Source organism: Selaginella moellendorffii, unplaced genomic scaffold (genome assembly GCF_000143415.4).
Source record: "Selaginella moellendorffii unplaced genomic scaffold, v1.0 SELMOscaffold_1, whole genome shotgun sequence".
In the NCBI taxonomy this organism is placed as follows: Eukaryota; Viridiplantae; Streptophyta; class Lycopodiopsida; order Selaginellales; family Selaginellaceae; genus Selaginella; species Selaginella moellendorffii.
Window position 1 is genome coordinate 5,817,698 of NW_003314262.1, and position 20,550 is coordinate 5,838,247.

The 20,550-nt window shown below is 45.5% G+C and overlaps 4 protein-coding genes and 3 long non-coding RNA genes across 20 annotated transcripts; 4 read left to right on the plus strand and 3 right to left on the minus strand.

Annotated features, from left to right (window-relative positions):
• Positions 1 to 3,886: 3,886 nt before the first annotated feature.
• On the plus strand, positions 3,887 to 6,934 carry LOC9646944. Of its 4 annotated transcripts, none has more exons than XM_024678455.1 (12): positions 3,887 to 4,143; positions 4,200 to 4,305; positions 4,368 to 4,522; positions 4,568 to 4,636; positions 4,687 to 4,758; positions 4,804 to 4,851; positions 4,907 to 5,012; positions 5,071 to 5,567; positions 5,620 to 6,083; positions 6,139 to 6,217; positions 6,276 to 6,844; positions 6,899 to 6,934. In XM_024678455.1, exons 3-9 carry the CDS (start codon positions 4,508 to 4,510, stop codon positions 5,689 to 5,691), a joined length of 879 nt encoding a protein of 292 aa, XP_024534223.1. In that variant the 5' UTR covers positions 3,887 to 4,143; positions 4,200 to 4,305; positions 4,368 to 4,507; the 3' UTR covers positions 5,692 to 6,083; positions 6,139 to 6,217; positions 6,276 to 6,844; positions 6,899 to 6,934. The 4 variants fall into 4 exon arrangements, with proteins under 4 accessions (XP_024534223.1, XP_024534236.1, XP_024534232.1 ...); XM_024678475.1 differs by having other exon boundaries at positions 3,890 to 4,305; positions 5,071 to 5,390; positions 5,448 to 5,567; XM_024678468.1 differs by having other exon boundaries at positions 3,887 to 4,305; positions 4,825 to 4,851.
• Positions 6,935 to 6,958: 24 nt separating this feature from the next.
• LOC112347535 lies at positions 6,959 to 8,380 on the plus strand. Its single transcript, XR_002992790.1, has 6 exons — positions 6,959 to 7,115; positions 7,172 to 7,406; positions 7,468 to 7,603; positions 7,656 to 7,747; positions 7,815 to 7,908; positions 7,962 to 8,380. It is a non-coding gene; the product is annotated as an uncharacterized LOC112347535 (long non-coding RNA).
• Positions 8,381 to 9,278: 898 nt separating this feature from the next.
• Positions 9,279 to 9,673, minus strand: LOC112347543. The gene is made up of 3 exons (XR_002992799.1): positions 9,551 to 9,673; positions 9,439 to 9,496; positions 9,279 to 9,387 (listed from the first exon to the last, which is right to left on the minus strand). It is a non-coding gene; the product is annotated as an uncharacterized LOC112347543 (long non-coding RNA).
• A 65-nt stretch (positions 9,674 to 9,738) lies between these two features.
• On the plus strand, positions 9,739 to 13,287 carry LOC9629121. Of its 2 annotated transcripts, XM_024678570.1 has the most exons (3): positions 9,739 to 9,806; positions 12,433 to 12,665; positions 12,722 to 13,287. In XM_024678570.1, exons 2-3 carry the CDS (start codon positions 12,443 to 12,445, stop codon positions 13,264 to 13,266), a joined length of 768 nt encoding a protein of 255 aa, XP_024534338.1. In that variant the 5' UTR covers positions 9,739 to 9,806; positions 12,433 to 12,442; the 3' UTR covers positions 13,267 to 13,287. The 2 variants fall into 2 exon arrangements, with proteins under 2 accessions (XP_024534338.1, XP_024534331.1); XM_024678563.1 differs by lacking the exon at positions 9,739 to 9,806 and having other exon boundaries at positions 12,427 to 12,665.
• LOC9629120 lies at positions 9,795 to 10,745 on the plus strand. Its single transcript, XM_024678545.1, has 2 exons — positions 9,795 to 10,039; positions 10,098 to 10,745. The coding sequence occupies exons 1-2, from the start codon at positions 9,817 to 9,819 to the stop codon at positions 10,640 to 10,642; spliced, it is 768 nt and encodes a 255-aa protein (XP_024534313.1). The 5' UTR covers positions 9,795 to 9,816; the 3' UTR covers positions 10,643 to 10,745.
• A 1,362-nt stretch (positions 13,288 to 14,649) lies between the features above and the next one.
• LOC112347538 lies at positions 14,650 to 16,071 on the minus strand. The gene is made up of 6 exons (XR_002992792.1): positions 15,915 to 16,071; positions 15,624 to 15,858; positions 15,427 to 15,562; positions 15,283 to 15,374; positions 15,122 to 15,215; positions 14,650 to 15,068 (listed from the first exon to the last, which is right to left on the minus strand). It is a non-coding gene; the product is annotated as an uncharacterized LOC112347538 (long non-coding RNA).
• Positions 16,072 to 16,095: 24 nt separating this feature from the next.
• On the minus strand, positions 16,096 to 19,711 carry LOC9629122. 10 transcript variants are annotated; one of them, XM_024678513.1, is made up of 18 exons: positions 19,593 to 19,711; positions 19,503 to 19,528; positions 19,391 to 19,448; positions 19,218 to 19,330; positions 18,992 to 19,145; positions 18,822 to 18,903; positions 18,725 to 18,765; positions 18,508 to 18,662; positions 18,394 to 18,462; positions 18,272 to 18,343; positions 18,179 to 18,226; positions 18,018 to 18,123; positions 17,640 to 17,959; positions 17,463 to 17,582; positions 16,947 to 17,410; positions 16,813 to 16,891; positions 16,186 to 16,754; positions 16,096 to 16,131 (listed from the first exon to the last, which is right to left on the minus strand). In XM_024678513.1, exons 8-15 carry the CDS (start codon positions 18,520 to 18,522, stop codon positions 17,339 to 17,341), a joined length of 822 nt encoding a protein of 273 aa, XP_024534281.1. In that variant the 5' UTR covers positions 18,523 to 18,662; positions 18,725 to 18,765; positions 18,822 to 18,903; positions 18,992 to 19,145; positions 19,218 to 19,330; positions 19,391 to 19,448; positions 19,503 to 19,528; positions 19,593 to 19,711; the 3' UTR covers positions 16,096 to 16,131; positions 16,186 to 16,754; positions 16,813 to 16,891; positions 16,947 to 17,338. The 10 variants fall into 10 exon arrangements, with proteins under 10 accessions (XP_024534281.1, XP_024534256.1, XP_024534289.1 ...); XM_024678488.1 differs by having other exon boundaries at positions 18,984 to 19,145; XM_024678521.1 differs by having other exon boundaries at positions 18,725 to 18,903; positions 18,984 to 19,145; positions 19,218 to 19,324; positions 19,503 to 19,521.
• Between the last annotated feature and the right edge of the window lie 839 nt (positions 19,712 to 20,550).

A 20,550-nucleotide genomic window follows, 5' to 3' on the forward strand; every position in this document is an offset into this window, starting at 1 on the left:
TGATGCAAAGCCAGTCGAACTTTGTGCAGTTTCGTGTTACAAAAGGGAAGTGCATTTGTGTGGGAGATGGAAGCATTTTACTTGTTCGCGCAATTGGGGATGTGTGAGTTCCATTGGGAAGAAAGTCTCTACTCTTGAAGAATGTGTGGTATGTTCCAAGAATCTGGTTTCTGTAGCCAGGCTTACAGATGAAGGTCTAGATGTGAATTTCTCCAAACATCAATGTCAAGTTCTTGCAAATGGTCGTCCATTACTGCATTTTCCCAGATGTGGTAACCTGTTTGAGAAGGAGATAGCTTCTGGAGAAAATCAAACACTCTTGAGATATGCATGACTGCAGATAGTTCTCTTTGGCATGCTCGAGTTGCACATGTTAATCCCCCTCTCATCAGGCATATGTAGAAGTAGGAGCTTGTGGATGGCTTCAACAACCACATTCTTCAAAGTTCAGTGAAATGTCACACTTGCATTCTTGGCAAGCAAACTTGTCGTACTTTCAAACCTATTGTGATCAAAAGCACTCGTCCCTTGTAGCTCGTTCACTCAAATGTTTGTGGACCCATGCGACTGCCGAGATGCTCATCAACCCTTTTTGCAAAGCTTAAACAACCAAAACACCTAAAATGCATCATCGATTGTCTTTGACCAGTCCAAAGCTCTTCTGGGATCTTGTTGGGATTGCAAGAATGGGGGAGGAGGTTTTGAATGTGCATAGCTGATCTAACTGCTTCAGCCCAAAGGAATTGTGGTAGTCTTGATTCTTGAAGGAAGCACTGAATTGCATTCATGATTGTCCTGTTCTTGCACTTAGAGACTCCATTCTGTTGAGGGGTATGAGAGCAAGAGCACTGATGAAGAATTCTTCATTCAGCACAGAACTGCTGAAAGGACTTGTTGACGTATTCCCCTCCTGAATCAGTATGTAAACAACCAACCCTCTAACCAGTTTTCATTTCGGCTTCTGCTATGAATTGCTTGAATTTGTTAAAGACTTCATCTTTGTGACGAAGAAAGAAGATGTTCGTATGACTGGAGAAATCATCTGTAAACATCACAAAATACTTCGTGCCATTTTGTGCAAACGTACCAGCCTGGGAATCATCAAATTTTTGTAAGCACTGACGTTCGTTTTGATGAAGGAACACTCTACAAAGATCACGTTCAAGAAGAAGGAAGCTCAAATCAAAACATGAAGTGGACTCTGGAAGAATGGAGTTGGGATGGTGTTGAAGACATTGATGAAGATGACAATGATTTGACAATCATCTATACCCTCATTTCCTTCAACAGACGACCATCCAACACTAGTCTCTAGATCTTTTCTTCATGAAGAACAGGGTGATGCTGCTCATCGTGCATGAACTGGAGAAGTCGACAGGCTCACACGTGATCTACCATTCAACATGGAGAACTATGGGCAGACATCATCTGAACGATCAAGCAGAGCACCTCATCCCAAGCAGCGGTCTTTTGCAGCAACAGAAATAGCTTCTGAACCAGTCAACTTTGAGCAGGCGATTCAAGCTCCTAACGTAGATAAGTGGATTTCAGCAATGCAAAATGAGTTGAATTCTCTTGATGAGAACCAGACTTATGACTTGGTGGAAGCTCCTGAAGGACATGAAGTTGTCGGATCACGCTGGGTGTTCAAGCTTCATAGAAATCCTAATGGATTGGTTCAGCGTTATAAGGCAAGACTTGTTGCTCAAGGATATTCACAAGTTCCTAGAGTGGAATTTGATGAGACATTCTCACCAATTGTGAAGCAAACAAGTATCAGAATGCTTCTAGCTTTTTCAGCAGAGTTTGGTTTGCACACACATCACACGGACATAAAAACAGCCTTCCTTAATGGGAACTTGAAGGAGGAGATATTTATGCGACAACCCCTAGGCTTTGAGCTTTTTGGATCACGGTGCTCCGAACTTGTCTACAAGCTTCGCAAAGCTCTTTATAAGCTTCCCATCAGTGGTATGAATGTTTGGATTCTTTTCTTACAGGTCTCGGTATGCAAAGGTTGAACAGCGATGGAAATCTATATCTTCTTCAGTAGGGTGATCACTTTGTTGTGATGGCAGTTTATGTGGACAACTATTTGATTGTCAGCAACAATGACACTATTTTGAAGGATGTGAAGATCAAGCTCATGGACAGGTTTGTGATGAAGGACTTAAGAGCAATATCTGAAGAAGCTTTTCAACCAGTTCAACATGACAAGTTGCAAATCTATGGCTACACCAATCATCACCAGCATTAAGTTCACAAGCAAGATGGATGATTTATTGATTAGCCCTTGGTCTACCAATCGCTTATTGGAGGACTACTCTACCTCACCAACATGACTCGCCCTGACATCTCTTTTGCCATTGGTCTCCTCAGCTGATACATTCAGTCTTCAAGTTGTTATCATTGATAGATGGCAAAGAGAATTTTGAGGTATTTGAAAGGAACGGCTCCGGAATTTACATAATTGTAGCGCACCTTATCTCTCTCCCCTTAAGCCAACTAAAAAAGAGGCAATTGCTTGATGAGAGAGCCCTTAGTGGCTATTTTATCCCCATTTATCCCCCAAGGTTCCAAGGATCCACGGTGACAGTATATCCAAATCTCATCCTATGACTACACTCACCCCCCCCTTCAGAGATGTCAATGTCATCATTGACTATTGACTAACAACCGCTACTGAGCCAAGGGCAACTAATATTCCATGTGAGGCAACTAATCATACCCCCCTTTCAGAGATGTCAATGTCCTCATTGATTATTGACTAACAACCCCTACTGCCATACAAGAAAAAGGACATACACATGGATGCCCAATACGTATGATTTCAAATTTAGGGGTAGGAATATACCTTGCTCAAGGGTATATTATACTTTTAAGTAGCCACTAATCAATGGGAATCTAACCCGTGCCATTTGTTCTGATACTAACTGTAATGCACTTTATCTCTCTCCCCTTAATCTAACTTGAAAAGAGGCAATTGCTTGATGAGAGAGCCCTTAGTGGCTATTTTATCCCCATTTATCCCCTAAGGTTCAAGGATCCACAGTGACAGTATATCCAAATCTCATCCCATGATCACATGCACTACAATAATTGCTGGTGCTCCGGTTTCATGGGGAAGCAAGAAGCAAATGACAGTTGCTCTTTCCAGTGCAGAAGCAGAGTACGTAGCTGCCAGTACAGTAGCAAGGGAGATCATCTAGCTTTGTCGATTACTTGGAGAACTCAATCAACAGCAATCAAATGCGACCATTCTGCATTGTGAAAGTAGAAGTGCAATTGCCATGTCAAAGAATCCTGTGTTTCATGCTCATACGAAACATATAGATGTGCAGCATCACTTCATTCGCAAACGTGTAGCAGCCAGAGATCTTCACCTGGAATACATTCCTTCACAATATCAGTTGGTAGACCTTCTAACCAAGCCATTTTCGGAGCTTACATTCATCAAGCTGAGGAATCAACTTGGAGTGTCAAGCACCCTCAGCTTGAAGGGGAAGTGTAGGAATAATGATGAACACAACAAGCAAGACGATTTATATTAGAAGCAGTCCGAATCGTGATCAGATCTCTAGTGATTTCTGATTTGATTGAAGTTGTATATATATACAGCCATACATGAATCAATGGGTGTGTTGAAGTGAAATCCATTGTTCTTGCTCGGCTTTTCTTTCAGTAATCACTCCAGTTCATCAATGAGTTTGCCCAACTCGGCCATGGCGTCTAGAAGGTACTTTCTTCTTCCTCTCTTTACTCCCTTGATCGCTACATCCATCAGTTCCTTCCATGCTAGTTTTTCCTTCCTTTTGAGCGAGCTGAGCCGAGGGAGACAATCCCTTGTTCAAGAAGCACATCAAAAGACTAAAGTCTTATCTGGAGACTAGGCTTTGCAGTTGAATTATCGTCCGTGTTTCGCCTGCTGTGGATTATCACTTAGGACTCACGACGAATAACCAAAAGGCCTTGGGAACATTGGTGCGCAGGTGATCAAAGTTTTTGGAAACTTTGAAAGCTAAAGTTCTAGTAAAAAAACTGTCTACTCGTTCGTTCAGGAGGAGTCCAGCTCTGGAACCCACGCTGGAGATTTGAAAAAGGAGTGGAACGTATGGACGTTTTCAACACCATCCTCTGGGGGCTGTAAGTTTGGTTCCATCATCTCAAAAGTCTTTTTTTTGTTCACTTTTTTCTTCCAGATCTTTTGGAAAGCTGCTCCAGATCTTGCTGCTTTTGGCAAAGGCCAGACCCCATCCTGGAGATGATAAATTGGAAACCATCCAGCTAGCATCTGGTATAGCTCAGGTAAGAAACGATCTAAGGAAGCATCGACCTCTATCCATCCTGGCCTGACCAGCAGCTAGCAGGAAATGATCTAAGGAAGCATTGAGCTCTATCCATCCTGGCCTGACCAGCAGCTACCAGATTCAAGTCTACACAGATTGTGTGAGCCCGAATAATCGAAGCTTTTTACTGTTCCCTAGGGTTTTCCGGGAGCAAGCGCGGAATGGCGTCTCTCGAGGTAAGAATCCTGGCATCCCATTACTTTTAACAATCTCTGGTTTAGGAGCCTTTGATCGTAGTCTCCGACGCGATAGCCAGTCTCCCGGACGCGACAGCGAGTCTCCAGGACGAGGTAAAGCATTTCTTTATTCCCCATTGTCTCATTTGTGGTTGCCACGTCAGCTCCACGTTGTGCCACATCAGCACCACGTCGTACCACACCAGCGCCAGCAGGACGCGCCAGAGCGACACCAGGTAAAAAGCACCTTGATTTCTTTTGTATGAATTTGATGTGCTCAGCACCAGGACGAGCGCCACCAGGAGACGCTGATGGAAAAGGCATTCAAGGTGATTTTGCAAGTTTTGTTTTTTTTGTTTCATGTTTTTGTTTTTGCTTTTGTAGATATCAGCTGTCCTTGCATCGGTAATTCTGTATGTCTTGCCGGTTTTCCTCGCGAAAACAGCGTTACTCCCGGGGACTCAACTAGCCATTTTATATGGCACTTCGAGTAATTGCTTTTTTTCTTTATCTTTCAACCACTAAGGTTTATAAATTTTTTTTTGCAGCTTTGAACTGCATAAGCTGGTTTGTCTATGGCCGAATTGAACAAGATGTGGTGGTCGAAAACGTGAACTTCCTTGGGCTCGTAACAGGGCTCATGTTTACCGTGCATACTGTCGGCGATGTTACCTGGTGGCCTGTGCTATCGCTGGGTGGTTCATTCGTGTGGCCGCTTCTTGTTGCAGTGGCTTACTACGCTTTTCTCTACGGGTTGTACGGGAACTTCAAAAAGGAGAAAGTGTGCTGCTGCGAACTCACGGTCATGGAGTTTTCTGGTGTCGCCACCACTGTCCTTGCTTCAGGGGTGCCCTTGTGCTTTCGTGCTGTAAGATTGTGTATTCTTTTGCAGTGGCTTCTTGAGAGTTTTCTTTTTGTGATGCAGGTGACGATGATCAGCACTACCAGCAAAGCCACAGGGTCTCCTCTCGTTCCACTGATGGCGACGGCATGTAACATCCTGTGGGCTGCTTACACCCATATGGCAAAAAAGAAAGCCATGCGTGTAAGTATTCGTTCTTTCGTACTCCAACTAAGCTATGAGCTTTTGTATGTAGGCTGCTAGCATTTCAGCAGCTCTGCTAGCTGGAGCCCTCTCCATCCTCTCGGTGAAAGAGAGGATGCTTTGACATCATGCTTACTTCTCAGCTCACTTGCGTCACACTTTTTTTCTCTACAGAATGTAGAGCTTGTCGTTTTTTTGGAACTCTACGCGTCCCGTAGAGTTCACGCGAGAATAAAACGAACGAAGTCTTGACGCACACTGCCACGTAAGATCTCGCATGAATCGGTTCTGTAACGTGGCCAAACTGTTGAAATGAATCGGAGGAAACCAAGTAACTGTCAAAGCTCGGATGGAGATGGATAAGCTACAGGATAGTTTTTACTTATCCCATTCTGCTGTCCATGTCGCAGCAATCGGGAACGCTCGTCAAGTGGACGAGTGGCTTTGCCATAGCTGAGAAGGTAGAGTAGTCGCCTGCCCATTCGTTTTTCCATGTAGGCAGACATAACGGCTCGGGTAAGGAATACTCTTGAGAAAAATATTCACTTCCGATTGTTTTCTTTGTTTCCAGGATTATCTGGAGATCACGAGAGTTTCTGTTCGTGTTCGGATAAAGATGGAGGCTGATGCACATGAACCAAATTCACTGCGTAAGTACAAATAGGTCCTCATGAAATAGCTGTGAACGGTTTTCCTTTTCTTTACCAGTGGACTCGAATCGGGATCCCTCGGACTTGTTTTCCACAGCATGCAACGATGTGTTTTTGGATTAGCAGTGGATTGGAGCAAGCTGACACTACGGCCATGGCAACGAGTATGCTTGACAACCAGCCTGGCCTTGGATATCGTGTCGTCGCAGTTTAACTTCAAACGAATCCTCGGCACCTACACTCACCGGGAAAGCAACTTGAGACTGTCCTAAAGGAGTCGACGGGTCTGGACGACCATTGTGCTGAGCTCGAGGGCACACTTATCAACGTCTGACCATTACGACTCAAGCAGAGGATACACAAAAGGATCCCGTAGCCACCGATTTGGACAAGCACTCGAGCTTTAGTTCCATCAGCACGGACATGGACGAACTTTCAGTTATTTGAGTGGCACCTATCGCAAGTATTCAAGAGGACGTCTCTGTCAGCAAGACGACTTTCAACGCTGTTGCAATTCTTTTCGAAGATTTTGGAGCAGACTCTGTGACGGACGTTAAGGGAAAGGAGAAACAGCTGCGACAATGAGCTAAGTCCAATGTAGCAAAAAGGAAGAGATCCGTCTTGTAGGTAACCGCTTCTCTTACACTCGTTTGTTTGCATTAACATCTGCTTATTTGCAAGATGTGATGGAGAAACTTTTCAGAGCATTTTTGGAGCTAGCCATCGTTCCTGGTATTTCTATGTTTTTCTTACATCTCACAGCGATGTCTAGTGCCCTAGTCGCGGTAGCAGGGATGGATTGGATGGATGCATTCCACGGTATTGTGATCGGGGTTGTTGCCTTGCACGGGAGCACTCTGCCCAAATCCAGTTCAGGCTCAGGCCTTCTTAGACGAAGGTACTTCGTTTTTCTTTACTGAAGTTCTATTGAAGCGAGGTGTTCGTTTCGTCCAGGATGACTTTGTCCTGGAGAAGAACAGTGGAGGAGGAGCGTTTGGATCCATCCGTCTACAAAGGATCGTTTGCGAAATCCTCAAAAGAAGGTGCGTGGGTTTTGTTCTTTGATTTTTCTCGATGACGGATTTACGATGGTTTGCTGATCCCTCTCTTTCTCTCTGGCGTTTCATATATCTTTGGTTCTAGAGAGTCAATCCGAAGGAGGAGTTTTTGCTGGTGTGGCGTTACGAAGGTGTGGCGCCTCTCGTAAACTTCATGCCTTACAATGTTAGTGAGTTTTCGGTTTCATGCAGAAAATCTCAAATCGCGACAGACAGGTTGAGAAGGCGTTGAGCTTGAAGACTACACAGCTTGCCAAAGGTGCCGAGCGAGAATTCCAGATGGAGCTATTAAAATGTTTGAGGGAGACTGGGATTCATCTTTCCGACGGTAAGCTTGTAGATATGTAGTCGTTGCTTCTTAACAGTTGGATGTTTTGCAGAGTCGAAGTCCTTCAAGATTATTGATCTCGGTCGGTGAGGACTTGCTACTTGGCATCGACTACATTCCGCAAGAGTTCCTACTGGATCCAAGGTCTGAGTTGTAATTTCTTTTCAACTTCGCGTACAGAAAGTTTCCTGACATATTTTCTTTGTTCAAGGTACGCTGCACCAGAGCTGTACGTTATGAGCACTCAGACTCCCTCCGCTCCATCGCCTGTCACTGCAACAGCACTCTCTCCAGTTCTATGGCAGGTTTATACCAGTCAATATTTTCTGTGACAGATCACGAACTTTGATCCTTACAGCTAAACCTGCCAGACCGCTACAGCCTCGGATTGATGTTCTTGCAAATGGTAAGTCCAGCTGATACATCTATCAATGGCAGGTGTTTTCGAAACTGAGAAGCGATAGTGCTCTCATCCAGTTCAATGAAGCGCATGAATCACGACTTAGTTGCGTGGAGAAACTTGGTGGACGCTCGGCGAAATCCGGGCGTTCAACGTGGCTTCGAGATTCTGGACGGAGGAGCTGGCTGGGAGCTGCTCCAAGCGATGATGCAGTTTAAAGGTCGCCAACGTATCAGTGCCTGGCCTGTCCCACAATGTCCTCGGGCACCAGCGACCACAGCTACCATCGGGTTGTCCCTGTCGAGACGGAAGTAGCGTACTCCTAGTTACGTAGACAAGGATTCAATTCAATGTGCATTCTTTCCTTTCTTTCCTGATGTAGACTGTGAGATCAAAACATGGGAAGGCCTTTGATCAAAGTCCACAATCAAACCGCTCGCAGCCAGCTCCAAGTGTAAAGTTTGCTCAGCTTGTTCAAAGTTGAGCAACATCATGCAAATGGTAGAGACGAAAGAACTAAAAGAAGAATCTTGCATGGCCTCGCAAAGCACCAGAACTTTCTTGCTTTCATTGAATGCCGCTAGACTGCCTTCAAGCTCCATTCACAGATCTTGCATCTTGGCAAGGAACTCTTCAAAGTTCTTACCTGGATGAAACGGGTCTCACGAACGCAAGTCTCGACCATGCGGGTCTCATGAACGCAAGTCTCGACCATGCTGATCTTGGAGAGGGAAAGAACAGCATACTTGTGAAAATGAGCCCAGATCTCACAAGCTAAAGGCATCTGCAAGCTTAGAACGAATCAATCCTTTTACTCAAGATTCCTTCAATCTCCAGCACAGCTTGTTCCCCAGGATCAAGCTATTGTCGAGCTGATGCAACAGAGGCACGAATTGCCTCTTCATCCACGACTTCTCCTTCCACCGAAGTTGAAACTCCAAATGCAGCAGGGGCTCACCACGTATAAGCATCTGCAGTGATCATCGGTGGTGAAACGATTTCCCAAAGTTCTTCCATCTACAGCACGTGCATCATTTTCTCAGACAAGGTGTTGAACCCTCTCCTCCCATCAAAGGCAGTGACTCCCTGAAGCAAGATCAATCCAACTTTGCTGCAGCTCATGATGTGAGGCACAAAGAAAGGAGAAGAAAGAATTCAGAAACTGAGCTCCAATACCATGAAAGAAAAGCGGAGCAAGAACGTATGGTTGTATATATATACAACTTCAATCAAATAAAAAATCACCAGAGATCTGATCACGATTCGGACTGCTTCTGATATGAATCATCTTGCTTGTCATGTTCATCATTATTCCTACAATTACAATCCGGTTGCCATTCAGTCTTCCTCCCGGGAGAGTAATCGATCTCTCTGCAATCTGAAGCTGTCAAAACAGTGAACATTGGACTTGCGGAGGCTTTGGACACTAGATCACCTGTTCGTGGGGAAAAAGATGATCCCGACCCGACCACACGGCCCCATCAAGCTTGCAGCTGGGAATCAAAACCATGAGCCATTGAGCCACTGCCAAGTGCCAAGGCGCTTACCTTGCGGGAGCTTCTGCTGCTGAGCTCCGCAAAACGGAGGAAAAGGGAGCGATCAAAACTGCGAGCCAGTGAACCGTAGAATGCGCTTACGTTGCCAGAGGAGCAATCGCGGAATAGTCCAGCCCATGTATCGTATATCGTATATTGGATCGGACTATATATAACTGGGATCTTATCCCATATCCCAAAAGAACAGCCGTTGGATGAAACGGTCTAGGTGCTCTTAACAGAGGGTTTGGGGAAAGGGAATTTCTAGGTTTCCTACCATGGAGCAGGGATTGTTGAGCCCAAATGGTGAGTATGCGCTTGGTGATATCTACAAGGCCTGGGATCTTAGACGCCACTGGATTATATGGCGCCAGTTCTTGATGAATCTTGTGAATCACTGCTTCACTCTATATGGATTTTATGTAGCTACCATATATTGGCCCCCTCAGTTATCTGCAGAAGTGGGATGCCTTGCCTTCATAGTGATCACGTTCTTAACAGGTAAGCTTTTGTGTTTTTTTTCTCTTTTTATTATCTAACAAGAGGTCCCTCCCTCCAGTGCTTCTGTATGCCGTCTTTGGTCGAAAGAAACCCGTTACATATGGTTTTCTTGTTGGAGGCATCAGTGGTATCCTTTCCACAATGAGCACAGATCCAAGGGTGGTGATCCCACTGGGGCTAATATTTTTCTGTGGATTCTACACTCCGGCAATACACCTGGCTCCTGACGATTGGTACGACGGGGCCAGTTGGTTCGTCATGACCGTGATTTTCTCCACAAGGTGTCTGCTTTACATCGGTTCTTGTGTTGTGGCCACGGCTGCTCCACCGCTGGGATGGAAAGCACAAGCCACTGTACTCTTGGGATGCAGCGTTGCAATTGTCTACGCCAGTCTGCTTCGTGACTACATGTTGCAGTCTCCAAGTGAAGCTCTAGAACGCTGCCATGGTTTGGCAAGGCCGGATACAATTGATAAGGACAAGCGGCATGCCCTGCGACAAGAGAAGGCCATTCAAGCCTTGAGGGAGTTTGCCGAGGCAACAGGGAATACCTTACCAGAAAATCTCAAGAGCCTCAAGGCACCGAATATTTGTCGCTACTGATAGACTTAAAAAGAGTGTAGAGATTCAGTTCCGAGAAAGCCTTCTTTACACGTCCTCTTCAAGTCCGAGTTTTATTTATTATTTCAGCTAGCGTGGTGGCCAATCAAAAAGCTAGATTTTAGTGTTCTCTGTATACAATCTATTTAAATCTATCGTTAGTGTTGTAGACATTCAGGTGAAAGTTTGAAACTTTTCAGAGCATTTTGGAGCTAGTCATCGTTCCTTGCAATCTGGTGTTTCTATGTCTTACATCTCACAGGGATATAAAAGTTCATGTGGTGGCAGAGGAGCCGAGCAACCAAGTTGACTCATGACGAAACCTTAAACAAATCCTTGTCACCTACAGTCATCGTCACTCGACCTGGGACCGTATGATTCGACGATCATACAGCCAGATTGTGCTGATTCAACAGGCTCGAGGGAACACTGAAACCAAGAGCACCAGTCAATACCTTTCACAGGCGTTGGTTCCATGAGGGACGATCACGAGGGCTCAGCATGACCAAACGATCCCGTAGCCAACGATTTTGACAAGCAACTCCCACCAGCAAGAGGCTTACTAGCTCGGACTTTCCAGAGCTTTTGAGCACGAACTTTTAGTTCTTTGCGTGTCACATATCGCGAGTATTCAAGAGGATATCTGTGGCAGCAAGACTAGGCAGAGCTGCTGCAATCCTTTTTACTGATTGAAGGTCTATGTTTCTTTTTACATTTCGCTACATTCGACTTACCTCATTGTCGCAGGCTGCGGATTTTGGAGTTCGCCATATTTGCTGGGGATTGTCCCCTTTCGTAACACAGAGCTTGTCAGTTAGTGAGGATGGTTGTACAAACACTGGTGCATGGATCCGTCTTGGAGGTAACCGCTTCTTTTCTTTGTGTTTCTTCGCATCACTGCCTATCCAGGTATTCTCTGATTTGCTCCCCTGCAAACTAGTCTGGAGCTAGTCATTTGAAATTTGGTATTTCTATGTTCAGTTGGCAGTCGTCCCATGAACTCACTTTCTTTTCTTACATCATGTGGTAGATTTTTTTCGGTGGTACTTATTTAGCAGAGTCAAAAGGCCGATTATCTTACATAATTTGCAATCATTTATGGCTAATCAAGCTATAAAAGTAACAAATGTGATTCAACAAACGTCATTGTAGTTCTGCTTTAGTTTCTTGAAGTTGAGGCTCTTCAGATTTTAAAGTATTCCCGGTTGCCTCGGCAAACTCCCTCAAAGCTTCAATAGCCTTCTCTTGTCACACCTCAAGCAGCTTGTTGGCATCCTCTCTTGTCGCCAAACCATCGCAAAAACAATCTACAAGAATTTCATATGGAGACTGCAACCAGCCCCGCATAGACAATTGCAGTGCTTGATCCCATGCCTACAATGGCTTGTAATTTCCATCCCAACAGTGGAGTAGTGATGGCCACAACACTAGAACCAATGTAAAGCAACTACCTCATGATAGAGATCAAGATGAACTTGAGCAAACCAACCCCATCATACCAGTCGTCAGAACCTTTTATTGTAAACAATCCAGAAAATAATATTAACATTAATAGAGGCACGAGTTTCGGATTTGTGATAATTGTGGAACATATACCACTAGTGCCTCCAATAAGAGTGATAACTTTCTTTCGACCAAAGAGAAGATGGGAAACCCCTAGATGTTTTGCTGACATAGTCATATGCCCAGAGACCACGAAATCCAGCCCATGTGGATATGGATACGATCGTATATCGTATATTGGATCGGACTGTATATAACTGGGCCAAAAGAACAGCCGTTGGAATTTCTAGGTTTCCTACCATGGAGCAGGGATTGTTGAGCCCAAATGGTGAGTATGCGCTTGGTGATATCTACAAGGCCTGGGATCTTAGACGCCACTGGATTATATGGCGCCAGTTCTTGATGAATCTTGTGAATCACTGCTTCACTCTATATGGATTTTATGTAGCTACCATATATTGGCCCCCTCAGTTATCTGCAGAAGTGGGATGCCTTGCCTTCATAGTGATCACGTTCTTCACAAGTAAGCTTTTGTGTTTTTTCTCTTTTTCTTATCTAACAAGAGTTCTCCCCCTCCAGTGCTTCTGTATCTCCTCTTTGGTCGAAAGAAACCCGTTACATATGGTTTTCTTGTTGGAGGCATCAGTGGTATCCTTTCCACAATGAGCACAGATCCAAGGGTGGTGATCCCACTGGGGCTAATATTTTTCTGTGGATTCTACACTCCGGCAATGCAACTGGCTCCTGACGATTGGTACGACGGGGCCAGTTGCTTCGTCATGACCGTGATCTTCACCACAAGGTGTCTGCTGTACATCGGTCCTTGTGTTGTGGCCGCGGCTGCTCCACCGCTGGGATGGAAAGCACAAGCCACTCTACTCTTGGGGTGCAGCGCTGCAATTGTCTACGCCAGCCTGCTTCATGACTACATGCTGCAGTCTCCAAGTGAAGCTCTAGAAGGCTGCTGCGATGGTTTGGCAAGGCTGCAACCAGTGGATACAGTTGATAAGGACAAGCGGCATGCCGTGCGGCAAGAGAAGGCCATTCAAGCCTTGAGGGAGTTTGCCGAGGCAACAGGGAATACTTTACCAGAAAATCTCAAGAGCCTCAAGGCACCGGAGTGAATATTAATATTTAGACTTGAAGAGTGTAGAGATTCTGTGCATCGCTGCTTGCCTAAAACGCTCTTCAAGTCCGAGTTTTATTTATTATAACATAAATGTTTCAGCTAAATCAAAAAGCTAGATTTTAGTTTCTCCACAATCTATTTAAGTCTATCGTTAGACATTCAGTGAAAGTTCGAAACATTTCAGAGCATTTTGGAGCTAGTCATCGTTTCCTTGCAATGTGGTGTTTCTATGTCTTACATCTCACAGGGATATAAAAGTTCATGTACAGTTGAGCTGAGGAGCCGAGCAACCAAGTTGACTCATGACGAAACCTTAAACGAATCCTTGTCACCTACAGTCATCGTCAACTAGCTCGGAAGCTCGACTTGGGACCAAGTCCAATGTTCACTGTTTTGACAGCTTCAGATTGCAGAGAGATCGATTACTCTCCCGGGAGGAAGACTGAATGGCAACCGGATTGTAATTGTAGGAATAATGATGAACATGACAAGCAAGATGATTCATATCAGAAGCAGTCCGAATCGTGATCAGATCTCTGGTGATTTTTTATTTGATTGAAGTTGTATATATATACAACCATACGTTCTTGCTCCGCTTTTCTTTCATGGTATTGGAGCTCAGTTTCTGAATTCTTTCTTCTCCTTTCTTTGTGCCTCACATCATGAGCTGCAGCAAAGTTGGATTGATCTTGCTTCAGGGAGTCACTGCCTTTGATGGGAGGAGAGGGTTCAACACCTTGTCTGAGAAAATGATGCGCGTGCTGCAGATGGAAGAACTTTGGGAAATCGTTTCACCACCGATGATCACTGCAGATGCTTATACGTGGTGAGCCCCTGCTGCATTTGGAGTTTCAACTTCGGTGGAAGGAGAAGTCGTGGATGAAGAGGCAATTCGTGCCTCTGTTGCATCAGCTCGACAATAGCTTGATCCTGGGGAACAAGCTGTGCTGGAGATTGAAGGAATCTTGAGTAAAAGGATTGATTCTTTCTAAGCTTGCAGATGCCTTTAGCTTGTGAGATCTGGGCTCATTTTCACAAGTATGCTGTTCTTTCCCTCTCCAAGATCAGCATGGTCGAGACTTGCGTTCGTGAGACCCGTTTTCATCCAGGTAAGAACTTTGAAGAGTTCCTTGCCAAGATGCAAGATCTGTGAATGGAGCTTGAAGGCAGTCTAGCGGCATTCAATGAAAGCAAGAAAGTTCTGGTGCTTTGCGAGGCCATGCAAGATTCTTCTTTTAGTTCTTTCGTCTCTACCATTTGCATGATGTTGCTCAACTTTGAACAAGCTGAGCAAACTTTACACTTGGAGCTGGCTGCGAGCGGTTTGATTGTGGACTTTGATCAAAGGCCTTCCCATGTTTTGATCTCACAGTCTACATCAGGAAAGAAAGGAAAGAATGCACATTGAATTGAATCCTTGTCTACGTAACTAGGAGTACGCTACTTCCGTCTCGACAGGGACAACCCGATGGTAGCTGTGGTCGCTGGTGCCCGAGGACATTGTGGGACAGGCCAGGCACTGATACGTTGGCGACCTTTAAACTGCATCATCGCTTGGAGCAGCTCCCAGCCAGCTCCTCCGTCCAGAATCTCGAAGCCACGTTGAACGCCCGGATTTCGCCGAGCGTCCACCAAGTTTCTCCACGCAACTAAGTCGTGATTCATGCGCTTCATTGAACTGGATGAGAGCACTATCGCTTCTCAGTTTCGAAAACACCTGCCATTGATAGATGTATCAGCTGGACTTACCATTTGCAAGAACATCAATCCGAGGCTGTAGCGGTCTGGCAGGTTTAGCTGTAAGGATCAAAGTTCGTGATCTGTCACAGAAAATATTGACTGGTATAAACCTGCCATAGAACTGGAGAGAGTGCTGTTGCAGTGACAGGCGATGGAGCGGAGGGAGTCTGAGTGCTCATAACGTACAGCTCTGGTGCAGCGTACCTTGAACAAAGAAAATATGTCAGGAAACTTTCTGTACGCGAAGTTGAAAAGAAATTACAACTCAGACCTTGGATCCAGTAGGAACTCTTGCGGAATGTAGTCGATGCCAAGTAGCAAGTCCTCACCGACCGAGATCAATAATCTTGAAGGACTTCGACTCTGCAAAACATCCAACTGTTAAGAAGCAACGACTACATATCTACAAGCTTACCGTCGGAAAGATGAATCCCAGTCTCCCTCAAACATTTTAATAGCTCCATCTGGAATTCTCGCTCGGCACCTTTGGCAAGCTGTGTAGTCTTCAAGCTCAACGCCTTCTCAACCTGTCTGTCGCGATTTGAGATTTTCTGCATGAAACCGAAAACTCACTAACATTGTAAGGCATGAAGTTTACGAGAGGCGCCACACCTTCGTAACGCCACACCAGCAAAAACTCCTCCTTCGGATTGACTCTCTAGAACCAAAGATATATGAAACGCCAGAGAGAAAGAGAGGGATCAGCAAACCATCGTAAATCCGTCATCGAGAAAAATCAAAGAACAAAACCCACGCACCTTCTTTTGAGGATTTCGCAAACGATCCTTTGTAGACGGATGGATCCAAACGCTCCTCCTCCACTGTTCTTCTCCAGGACAAAGTCATCCTGGACGAAACGAACACCTCGCTTCAATAGAACTTCAGTAAAGAAAAACGAAGTACCTTCGTCTAAGAAGGCCTGAGCCTGAACTGGATTTGGGCAGAGTGCTCCCGTGCAAGGCAACAACCCCGATCACAATACCGTGGAATGCATCCATCCAATCCATCCCTGCTACCGCGACTAGGGCACTAGACATCGCTGTGAGATGTAAGAAAAACATAGAAATACCAGGAACGATGGCTAGCTCCAAAAATGCTCTGAAAAGTTTCTCCATCACATCTTGCAAATAAGCAGATGTTAATGCAAACAAACGAGTGTAAGAGAAGCGGTTACCTACAAGACGGATCTCTTCCTTTTTGCTACATTGGACTTAGCTCATTGTCGCAGCTGTTTCTCCTTTCCCTTAACGTCCGTCACAGAGTCTGCTCCAAAATCTTCGAAAAGAATTGCAACAGCGTTGAAAGTCGTCTTGCTGACAGAGACGTCCTCTTGAATACTTGCGATAGGTGCCACTCAAATAACTGAAAGTTCGTCCATGTCCGTGCTGATGGAACTAAAGCTCGAGTGCTTGTCCAAATCGGTGGCTACGGGATCCTTTTGTGTATCCTCTGCTTGAGTCGTAATGGTCAGACGTTGATAAGTGTGCCCTCGAGCTCAGCACAATGGTCGTCCAGACCCGTCGACTCCTTTAGGACAGTCTCAAGTTGCTTTCCCGGTGAGTGTAGGTGCCGAGGATTCGTTTGAAGTTAAACTGCGACGACACGATATCCAAGGCCAGGCTGGTTGTCAAGCATACTCGTTGCCATGGCCGTAGTGTCAGCTTGCTCCAATCCACTGCTAATCCAAAAACACATCGTTGCATGCTGTGGAAAACAAGTCCGAGGGATCCCGATTCGAGTCCACTGGTAAAGAAAAGGAAAACCGTTCACAGCTATTTCATGAGGACCTATTTGTACTTACGCAGTGAATTTGGTTCATGTGCATCAGCCTCCATCTTTATCCGAACACGAACAGAAACTCTCGTGATCTCCAGATAATCCTGGAAACAAAGAAAACAATCGGAAGTGAATATTTTTCTCAAGAGTATTCCTTACCCGAGCCGTTATGTCTGCCTACATGGAAAAACGAATGGGCAGGCGACTACTCTACCTTCTCAGCTATGGCAAAGCCACTCGTCCACTTGACGAGCGTTCCCGATTGCTGCGACATGGACAGCAGAATGGGATAAGTAAAAACTATCCTGTAGCTTATCCATCTCCATCCGAGCTTTGACAGTTACTTGGTTTCCTCCGATTCATTTCAACAGTTTGGCCACGTTACAGAACCGATTCATGCGAGATCTTACGTGGCAGTGTGCGTCAAGACTTCGTTCGTTTTATTCTCGCGTGAACTCTACGGGACGCGTAGAGTTCCAAAAAAACGACAAGCTCTACATTCTGTAGAGAAAAAAAGTGTGACGCAAGTGAGCTGAGAAGTAAGCATGATGTCAAAGCATCCTCTCTTTCACCGAGAGGATGGAGAGGGCTCCAGCTAGCAGAGCTGCTGAAATGCTAGCAGCCTACATACAAAAGCTCATAGCTTAGTTGGAGTACGAAAGAACGAATACTTACACGCATGGCTTTCTTTTTTGCCATATGGGTGTAAGCAGCCCACAGGATGTTACATGCCGTCGCCATCAGTGGAACGAGAGGAGACCCTGTGGCTTTGCTGGTAGTGCTGATCATCGTCACCTGCATCACAAAAAGAAAACTCTCAAGAAGCCACTGCAAAAGAATACACAATCTTACAGCACGAAAGCACAAGGGCACCGCTGAAGCAAGGACAGTGGTGGCGACACCAGAAAACTCCATGACTGTGAGTTCGCAGCAGCACACTTTCTCCTTTTTGAAGTTCCCGTACAACCCGTAGAGAAAAGCGTAGTAAGCCACTGCAACAAGAAGCGGCCACACGAATGAACCACCCAGCGATAGCACAGGCCACCAGGTAACATCGCCGACAGTATGCACGGTAAACATGAGCCCTGTTACAAGCCCAAAGAGGTTCACGTTTTCCACCACCACATCTTGTTCAATTCGGCCATAGACAAACCAGCTTATGCAGTTCAAAGCTGCAAAAAAAAATTTATAAACCTTAGTGGTTGAAAGATAAAGAAAAAAAGCAATTACTCGAAGTGCCATATAAAATGGCTAGTTGAGTCCCCGGGAGTAACGCTGTTTTCGCGAGGAAAACCGGCATGACATACAGAATTACCGATGCAAGGACAGCTGATATCTACAAAAGCAAAAACAAAAACATGAAACAAAAAAAACAAAACTTGCAAAATCACCTTGAATGCCTTTTCCATCAGCGTCTCCTGGTGGCGCTCGTCCTGGTGCTGAGCACATCAAATTCATACAAAAGAAATCAAGGTGCTTTTTACCTGGTGTCGCTCTGGCGCGTCCTGCTGGCGCTGGTGTGGTACGACGTGGTGCTGATGTGGCACAACGTGGAGCTGACGTGGCAACCACAAATGAGACAATGGGGAATAAAGAAATGCTTTACCTCGTCCTGGAGACTCGCTGTCGCGTCCGGGAGACTGGCTATCGCGTCGGAGACTACGATCAAAGGCTCCTAAACCAGAGATTGTTAAAAGTAATGGGATGCCAGGATTCTTACCTCGAGAGACGCCATTCCGCGCTTGCTCCCGGAAAACCCTAGGGAACAGTAAAAAGCTTCGATTATTCGGGCTCACACAATCTGTGTAGACTTGAATCTGGTAGCTGCTGGTCAGGCCAGGATGGATAGAGCTCAATGCTTCCTTAGATCATTTCCTGCTAGCTGCTGGTCAGGCCAGGATGGATAGAGGTCGATGCTTCCTTAGATCGTTTCTTACCTGAGCTATGCCAGATGCTCTGGAGCAGCTTTCCAAAAGATCTGGAAGAAAAAAGTGAACAAAAAAAAGACTTTAGAGATGATGGAACCAAACTTACAGCCCCCAGAGGATGGTGTTGAAAACGTCCATGCGTTCCACTCCTTCAAATCTCCAGCGTGGGTTCCAGAGCTGGAATCCTCCTGAACGAATAAGTAGACAGTTTTTTTACTTGTTGGAAGCAAGAACTTTAGCTTTCAAAGTTTCCAAAAACTTTGATCACCTGCGCACCAATGTTTCCAAGGCCTTTTGGTTATTCGTCGTGAGTCCTAAGTGATAATCCACAGCAGGCGAAACACGGACGAGAATTCAACTGCAAAGCCTAGTCTCCAGATCAACCAAAGAAAGACTTTAGCCTTTTGATGTGAGGGATTGTCGCTCGGCTCTGAGAAGAACTTTTAGAGCTCGCTCAAAAGGAGAAGGAACTGATGGAGTAAAGAGAGGAAGAAGAAAGTACCTTGTAGACGCCATGGCCGAGGTCCAAACTCATCGATGAACTGGAGTGATTACAATCCGTTTGCCATTCAGTCTTCCTCCCGGGAGAGTAATCGATCTCTCTGCAATCTGAAGCTGTCAAAACAGTGAACATTAGAAAACAAGGACTTGCGGAGGCTTTGGACACTAGATCACCTGTTCGTGGGGAAAAAGATGATCCCGACCCGACCCCACGGCCCCATCAAGCTTGCAGCTGGGAATCAAAACCATGAGCCATTGAGCCACTGCCAAGTGCCAAGGCGCTTACCTTGCGGGAGCTTCTGCTGCTGAGCTCTTGAAAATGGAGGGTAAGGGAGCGATCAAAACTGTGAGCCAGTGAACCGTAGAATGCGCTTACCTTGCCAGAGGAGCAATCGCGGACAGCCCTAAGGATCATCATTTGCTGACATAGTCATATGCTCGGCAGAGAATCCAGCCCATGTGGATATGGATACGATCGTATATCGTATATTGGATCGGACTGTATATAACTGCATATCCCAAAAGAACGGATAACTTGGTGATATCTATAAGGCCTGGGATCTTAGACGCCACTGGATTATACGGCGCCAGTTTTTGATGATTCTTGTGAATCACTGCTTCACTGCATATGAGCTACCATATATTGAACCCCTCAGTTATCTGCAGAAGTGAGGGATCTCACTCTTAACAAGTAAGCTTTTGTGTTTTTTTTTTGTTCTTTTTTGTCTAACAAGAGGTCTCTTCTGTACCTCCTCTTTGGTCGAAAGAAACCCGTTACATATGGTTTTCTTGTTGGAGGCATCAGTGGTATCCTTTCCACAATGAGCACAGATCCAAGGGTGGTGATCCTGCTGGGGGTGATGTTTTTCTGTGGATTCTACACTCCGGCAATACAACTGGCTCCTGACGATTGGTACGACGCGGCCAGTTAGTTCGTCATGACCGTGATCTTCACCACAAGGTGTCTGCTTTACATCGGTTCTTGTGTTGTGGCCGCGGCTGCTCCACCGCTGTACTCTTGGGATGCAGCGCTGCAATTGTCTACGCCTGTTCTGCTTCATGACTACATGCTGCATTCTCCAAGTGAAGCTCTAGAAGGCTGCTGCGATGGTTTGGCAAGGCTGCAACAAGTGCATACAATTGATAAGGACAAGCGGCATGCCGTGCGGCAAGAGAAGGCCATTCAAGCCTTGAGGGAGTTTGCCGAGGCAACAGGGAATGCTTTACCGGAAAATCTCAAGAGCCTCAAGCCACAGGAGTGAATATTAATATTTGTGGCTACTGTCAGACTTAAAAGAGTGTAGAGATTCAGTTACACGTAGCCTAAGCCTTCT

What these genes read in the sequence shown, in the direction of transcription:
- LOC9629120 (XM_024678545.1), top strand. Translation starts at nt 9,817, where the DNA reads ATGGAGCAGGGATTGTTGAGCCCAAATGGTGAGTATGCGCTTGGTGAT. An exon ending in AGTGATCACGTTCTTAACAG is followed by an intron (nt 10,040 to 10,097) that starts GTAAGCTTTTGT and finishes CCCTCCCTCCAG; the next exon opens with TGCTTCTGTATGCCGTCTTT.
- LOC9646944 (XM_024678455.1), top strand. An exon ending in CATTTTATATGGCACTTCGA is followed by an intron (nt 5,013 to 5,070) that starts GTAATTGCTTTT and finishes TTTTTTTTGCAG; the next exon opens with CTTTGAACTGCATAAGCTGG. An exon ending in CAAAAAAGAAAGCCATGCGT is followed by an intron (nt 5,568 to 5,619) that starts GTAAGTATTCGT and finishes TTTTGTATGTAG; the next exon opens with GCTGCTAGCATTTCAGCAGC.
- LOC9629122 (XM_024678521.1), bottom strand. An exon ending in CATTTTATATGGCACTTCGA is followed by an intron (nt 17,960 to 18,017) that starts GTAATTGCTTTT and finishes TTTTTTTTGCAG; the next exon opens with CTTTGAACTGCATAAGCTGG. An exon ending in TGCCCTTGTGCTTTCGTGCT is followed by an intron (nt 17,583 to 17,639) that starts GTAAGATTGTGT and finishes TTTGTGATGCAG; the next exon opens with GTGACGATGATCAGCACTAC.
- LOC9629121 (XM_024678570.1), top strand. Translation starts at nt 12,443, where the DNA reads ATGGAGCAGGGATTGTTGAGCCCAAATGGTGAGTATGCGCTTGGTGAT. An exon ending in AGTGATCACGTTCTTCACAA is followed by an intron (nt 12,666 to 12,721) that starts GTAAGCTTTTGT and finishes CTCCCCCTCCAG; the next exon opens with TGCTTCTGTATCTCCTCTTT.